The sequence below is a fragment of the Penaeus monodon genome, chromosome 14 (assembly GCF_015228065.2).
Source record: "Penaeus monodon isolate SGIC_2016 chromosome 14, NSTDA_Pmon_1, whole genome shotgun sequence".
Taxonomy (NCBI): Eukaryota; Metazoa; Arthropoda; class Malacostraca; order Decapoda; family Penaeidae; genus Penaeus; species Penaeus monodon.
The window spans coordinates 6785134-6790133 of record NC_051399.1 but is presented as its reverse complement, the minus strand read 5'-3'; the positions used below and the strand labels follow the sequence as shown (position 1 = coordinate 6790133).

Sequence of the window (5000 nt, the reverse complement as noted above, 5' to 3'; positions counted from 1 at the left end):
CACCCTCCTATCTGTCTTTCCCTTTCACCTGTTGCCCTATTTTCCTACGACACCGCCCGCCTCCTTCATCATCTCCCTGTGCATATAATGGTGTTCCTTTTTCTTTACCATGCACCCTATATAGTAGGTATGACTTTTATGACCCTCCGTAGATTGATTTCAAATTCTAGTTGTCGTTTTATACAAAAATAAACACCTAATATGCCAAGTGCGTTTGATTCACAGGGTAAATATCTTATCCTGAAACTACACAACGCGTGGTATTTCCACCCCGATTAGAGCGAGGCGCTGACACCAGCTGCTGTTCAGTAATCTAGCCCCATTTAAGTTCGTGCAAAAGCTGTATTCGCAACTATACACTCATAAACCTTTTTTATCCATAGCTGTATATAAATCATACTTTTGGATATGATAATACAGGTATGATATACTCTATTTTGCCGATTTATCCAAAGGGCCTAATTTCGTGCGTAAGGCGTTGCTTCCAAGGTCTGGCCTCTAGACGCCTGCTGGAAGCTTCGTCAACTGGTTCTCATATCTTCGTCACGTCTTATCTTTCTTCCCCGAAATTCCAGAAATTGACAAACTGACATCTCTAACTGTACATGTACTTAAAAATTCTGACGAGATTTTTTTAAATATAAGAAAGTAAATGTCTTTCCGAGACCAGCAATAAGAACGTGGACTAACCATTCGCTATCTATCCAATTAGAGAATTTTTTTAAAAATCCTCTGCCATTTTGTAAAATATTAGATGGTTTATATTAACTAACTAACCCCTTAGGCTACTATTGTCCTACGATATGGACTGAACTTGTATTTATACGCCTAATAGTCAATTGTTATGGAACTGTATTTTCAGCAAGGAACGACAGTCGAGCACCGATAATATTATTTCAAAGTAGAGTCCAAATATTTTTTAAACATCCCAATACAATATTTGCACAATGTCTGCCACTTGCTCATCCATGTACACTAATCAGTCAGAATCTTCGTATCAGATGATTAGGAAAACACACAATCCTCACAAGATTTATTACAAATCCCTAGTTACAATGTCTGAAATTTACAACAGATCCTAAAGGGTTAGGATTAAAATGAAAGACCATCACCGTAACACTTATCACAAGAATATTAAGTAAGCCCTATATTCGTTCCGTGGGCCTATCGTCTTGGCAGAAGCAAGACCCTCTGAGTTCGTGAACGACACCCGAGAGAAGGTCAGCTGTAGGAAGCCAGCTCGAGACAAGAGGAAAATGGCCTGAGACGTTCGATGACTGGTTGAATTCCTGCAGCTGATCTGCGGAGGAGGAAACATTCGTTCTTCAACCGAACTGAGAATATTTTGCAATTATAATATTTACATGGATCAAAATTATATCACATAAAGCGGGTGCATGTCTTTACATATAAACTAGATTACATGATATCAGTAGAAACATTAAACACAGTATTATGACAGTTATACCTAGAACACTCTGCTGAAGGAACCTTCATTACTAAATCTGGATTGAATATTCGTTAATCTACACACGTGCTAGTAAGATACGATATAATAAAGTTGATTCTGGTGAGACGAACACTGTTAAATGCATGTCAAATATATGCTAGTTAATCTATCCATAAAAAATCTCAACCAGAGTAACCACTGACCCTGAGAAAGTAATGTTGAATGTCCTTTCAAAGATCTGCTCATTCGTAATAGTTTGACGGTATCTAAATTAAATTCTGCAAGGTCAGCGCCGCCAGCATGCATTTATCATGTGAACATTCATACATTGTCCTGTAAATCTCGGCGTCTGACAAATATAAACAGAGCTTCCTCTGGCAAAAGAAAGGCAAACTATCATGAATCCTGACTCAGAATGACGCTCTGTCCCGCTATGCAAATACCGCCACGGTCCATTCAATAAGCCTTTTATAACTGTTTCCCTTAAGAGTTACGAAAAAAAGCCATGCATCTCTCTGCATCTAATAAATCTTTCATATTTCCAGCGCGAGAAAGCCTGGCCGATTTTAAAAAGTAGTTGGTAGTCATTTTGACGCTGATCCATGCATAAATAAAGGGAAAAAGAGGCGGGAAAAGGCGTAGATTGAGTTCAGGGGGAAACAACACCAAGGAAACAAGGCAGCTGTTATAAAACGATTAGGTTTGCAATCAACACCAAATACGTTTACTTAAGGCCATGCAAGGTGATTACTTAAGCATGCGTTAATGACAAGGTTAGAAACGGAGAAGAAAAAGGAGAAAGAAAAAGACATACAAAATGTACATGACACACAAAAGGTCGATGCGGCTCCTCTCTCCCTTTATTCCCATTCACCCTTCATTTACTCTCACCCTTCTGCAATTTCCACCTTCAGCTTGACCCTCCGGTCGCCTCCACCCTTTTCGCTTTGATCTTTTCAGTAAGAGATGAATAAATAAATAACGAATGGCATCTATATCATCAACAAGTGATAGGGAATTTGCCTGTGCGTACAGCGAACGTGTACGTGACAGTCCTGTGTCTAGCCTCGAGCTCTCCCCCTCCCCCTTCCCCTCCCCCTTCTCCCTCTCCTTCCCGACCTCTCTCATGCGCAGTATTGAGTGGTGACTCTCCAGTCCCCCCTTCCCCCCCTCCCCTTCCCTTTTCTCCCTTTCTTTTTCCCATACTATTCTCCTCCACTTTCCGCATTTATTCTGATTTGCCTATCTTTTTTCCGCCTCCCACTATCTCCGTTTAGCGTCACCCTTCCTCTCGACCGAATCCCGCTTTTCTAGCACCTCCTCCTCCCCCCCCACCCTTTCCCCCATACCCCACCCGAGACAACCCAAGTCGTCCCAGTGAATAATTTACGGGGGTAGTACAACCCACGGGGCGGAGTGGGAGGCAATGAGGAGGAGGGGGACGCCACCGGGATGTGTACAAGCGACCCCCGGCCGTACATTATACATGTGCATGCACCAGGTCGACTGCAGCCGTTAAATTTGCATCTACGCGAATGTGTACATGAATCTGGCACGTGCTGTTAAAAAGGAAAAAGGTATCAAAATAAGCGTAGTAATGTGCGAGTAAAAGCATGGCTGTGTGTGTGTGTGTGTGTGTGTGTGTGTGTGTGTGTGTGTGTGTGTGTGTGTGTGTGTGTGTGTGTGTGTGTGTGTGTGTGTGTGTGTGTGTGTGTGTGTGTGTGTGTGTGTGTGTGTGTGTGTGTGTGTGTGTGTGTGTTGTGTGTGTGTGTGTGTGTGTGTGTGTGTGTGTGTGTGTGTGTGTGTGTGTGTGTGTGTGTGTGTGTGTGTGTGTGTGTGTGTTTAGACCTATATATGTAGATTCTTGAGTGCTACATGTACACAAGAATGAAAATTGTATCCAATATAAATACATTCAGCGTATCATATACAACTTCCCTAAACTTTACGCACGTACTAAAATGTATCTATTTCCCTTTGAAAGCTTAATAAGAACGGGGTAGACTATCGACAGCCCCTCAACCACACTGTGACCTGACCTAGGGTGTTGCCGGGTCGAAGCGAGGTCAGGTCAAACCTAGAGCTCCCCGGCCCTGTGCCCCGGCTTGGATCGGAGTGCGTGGGCGCCCACGTCAGCCGTCAGGATCAGCCGATGGTAAAAGGAGGCTGCCACGCCCACCGCCCGGCTGGACACCCGCTCGTCGTGCCCGTGGATGGTCTGGATGTCCCGCGCCGTCATCCGCACGGGCAGGAAGCGGTACACGCAGCGGCTCAGACTGAGGTACGACTTCGTGTCTGTGTTGCCCACCAACATACCTGCCGCGGGCCACAGCAACATGATCTAAATTTATGGCTTATTACCTGATTTGCATCGGATCATTAATTGTTAGTACAACTATACAATCAGACTTCACTGTCGTCAGTTTTATTTGTATGAAATATTAGTTACTCGGCTGATGCACTTCTTCCCGACGAAAGGGCCTTATCTGGAACATCAGAGAGAAGAAACAGGAACAGAGAGAAGACAGACACCACTCCACATGCTGGCCAAGGCTTCACTCCTTATCTAAAGTGTACCAAAGAAATACAATCGATCATACCAAAGCCGCTTCGGCGGGTCATGCGAGATGTTAGATCTAGAAACAAGAGGACTGTTAATATGAATGCAGCGAAACGACCAATCCACGAGATCACTCCAGAAATACCGCGCCCTGGAAGCTACAGCGCCGAAGAGAGGCCCTGGATGCGGTCGGCCCTCAGCATCAGCTCGTAGAAGAACCGGACGGCGCGGCCCAGGTTGGTGACGGAAATGCGCTCGTCCGGCCCGTGAATCCTGCTCAGGTCCTCCTTCGTCAGCAACAGCGGGTAGAAGCGGTAAACGCAGTGGGTGAGATTGAGGTAGAACCTGGTGTCGGTGTTGGCCACGAGCGAGGCTGCAACGAGAGAGCGGTAATGCCGGGGCGCTGCAAAAACTTCTGGTTTAAAGGGAAACGGGGTAATCATTTACTGCAATCCGGGTCACGTGAAGCTATGAGCTTTATATCTGGAAAAAAAGAAATAAAAATACATCATCGTTTTGGAATTGCATCACCCCGTGAACATAACATAAAGTGACCAAATAACACACATATAAAAATATTATCCCAAGAACCGGAATGAATTTGTGGACAAAAGAACGCAATTGGTTTAGGTGAAGTTGGACCGCGTTACGTTTAGTAGGGTTACGCCAAAATCAACTCACGCGGAGAGAAATGAGTTAGGATGCGAATGACTTCACATTCCAAATCCCGCGCTAAAAAAAAAAGGTCAAAACGAAATCCAAAACTCAATTATCATCCGGTAGATCTTGATGGACGCGTTCAACGCCCTTGTTACACCCATGCCGCCATTTCTATCTCCTTTGGCGCCACACCAATAACAACAATCGCCGATTAAAAGCTCATTAACTGTCTAATTGAATTAAGAGCACCGGACCAGGGCACTTAACCAACACCTCGGGACTGGCGGATGTACATTCACAGTATTTCTTTCTTTTAACGGTAGGTTCATG

The 5000-nt window shown here is 44.5% G+C and overlaps 1 protein-coding gene across 13 annotated transcripts in view; it reads right to left on the bottom strand.

The window, feature by feature from the left end:
• Nucleotides 1–1021: 1021 nt before the first annotated feature.
• LOC119580823 (N-fatty-acyl-amino acid synthase/hydrolase PM20D1-like) overlaps nt 1022–5000 on the bottom strand; it is a 41276-nt gene continuing 37297 nt past the window's right edge. For 9 of the 13 annotated variants that reach the window (XM_037928968.1, XM_037928966.1, XM_037928961.1 and 6 more), the window contains 2 exons: nt 3490–3766; nt 1022–1300 (listed from right to left, as the gene is read on the bottom strand). In XM_037928968.1, coding sequence (XP_037784896.1) covers nt 3528–3766 — 239 coding nt within the window. In that variant the 3' untranslated portion in view covers nt 1022–1300; nt 3490–3527. Of the gene's footprint in view, nt 1301–3489; nt 3767–4155; nt 4384–5000 lie in introns of all 13 variants that reach the window. The other 4 variants (XM_037928970.1, XM_037928971.1, XM_037928972.1 and 1 more) reach the window with 3 other exon arrangements.